A 1,476-nucleotide genomic window follows, 5' to 3' on the forward strand; every position below is an offset into this window, starting at 1 on the left:
CCTCGTAAAAAAAAAAAAAAAAAAATGTTCTACCTGTGATGAGAGAATTGCATCGTCTAGGATACACCTCATATTTCCTGATAGGTTCGTTTATCATTGAAATCGATGTAAACAAATTTTTAGCCGGAAAGAACAGGCGAGCGGAAATGATTAAACTTATTCATGTTTTATGTTTTTTTCTTTATAGGAGATTCCGAATATAAATTAAGGACTTGGTTTTTAACGCCCTTATATAATCCAGAACCGAATACGCCAGAAAGTCGGTATAACGATTGTTTCACGGGCACACGATGTATAATAGAACGGTGTAACGGGTTGCTTAGGATGCGATTTCGATGTACTTTAAAGCACCGCGTATTACATTATACACCAACCGTTGCATCATAGATTATAATTACATGTACAGTGGCACATAATATGTGCATCGACCACCATGTACCTTTTATACAAGGCGAAACAGATGCAGAAGTCGGAGATCTAGGAATTTATCCTCCACACGAAGAAGAAATTCTCGCAGTGTTTGAAGATGCATTTCGACATCGTGTGGATCCTGACCATGCAAAAGGTCGTGCTTTCCAACGAAGAATAAATAAACGCCATTTTACCTGATGATAAAAACGATCTAAAATTAGAAAATTATAAGCATAGTAAAGCGAAAAAATGTCTTCAGTCTTGTTCTTTATGAAATACATTTTAATACAACAACACGTTGCGTTTTACATTTAAGCTAAACTCATATTCAAAATATTTCTATTTTTTTAAACCGATATCAAGAAAGAAACTATCAAATACTACTTTATTTAAGGCTGTATCGAACTACTATTTTAGTAAAAAATTGCTAACTTAATACTTGTAAATTTTCTTGTTGTCTGAAACTTAATTATAGTTTACTTCATATTACAATTTATAAAATCTTAGAGATATATCACAATGTATGTTTAAAAGTACTTGTACAATTCGATGTTACCTTAAATTTAGACTTTACTTCGAATCGAAATAATATCATTTTAATATCACATTATGTCCAAAATGTAGTTTATTCTAAAACCTAATAAATATTTTAGTTATACTGCATAAAATACAGATTTATGAATTTCTTTTCCTGACCACTTGTCGACTTTACTCACACACTTCAACAGTTATTCTTAAATGCTGTGACGAAGATTGGAAATATCGAGGCAAAATCTGTATCGAAATCCATTGCAAAATGTTTTTTTTTTCGTTGAAATTTCGTTTTCAAAATAAGAAATTTAAATTTTACCTTCCTTTCAGATAAAATCTACAACTCTTTTAAACCAAACGTTAAAAATATTTGAGTTTATTATTCATAATATAATAATAGTAAAAATACTATAAATTGCAGTACGAAACAAAAAAATTATACAGTCTGTCAAGTTAAAGCGTGGGTGGCTTTACTCGCAGTCGGTAAGGTGTATCGACATGATTTTGGTGTCAAAATATTAAGAAGAGCTCCCT

At 30.9% G+C, this 1,476-nt stretch overlaps 1 protein-coding gene across 1 annotated transcript; it reads left to right on the top strand.

Moving 5' to 3' along the window:
- The first annotated feature begins 21 nt into the window (after positions 1-21).
- On the top strand, positions 22-803 carry LOC117177190 (putative nuclease HARBI1). The gene is made up of 2 exons (XM_033367719.1): positions 22-84; positions 188-803. Exons 1-2 carry the CDS (start codon positions 39-41, stop codon positions 385-387), a joined length of 246 nt encoding a protein of 81 aa, XP_033223610.1. The 5' UTR covers positions 22-38; the 3' UTR covers positions 388-803.
- The last annotated feature ends 673 nt before the right edge of the window (positions 804-1,476 follow it).

The sequence above is a fragment of the Belonocnema kinseyi genome, chromosome 7 (genome assembly GCF_010883055.1).
Source record: "Belonocnema kinseyi isolate 2016_QV_RU_SX_M_011 chromosome 7, B_treatae_v1, whole genome shotgun sequence".
Lineage (NCBI taxonomy): Eukaryota > Metazoa > Arthropoda > Insecta > Hymenoptera > Cynipidae > Belonocnema > Belonocnema kinseyi.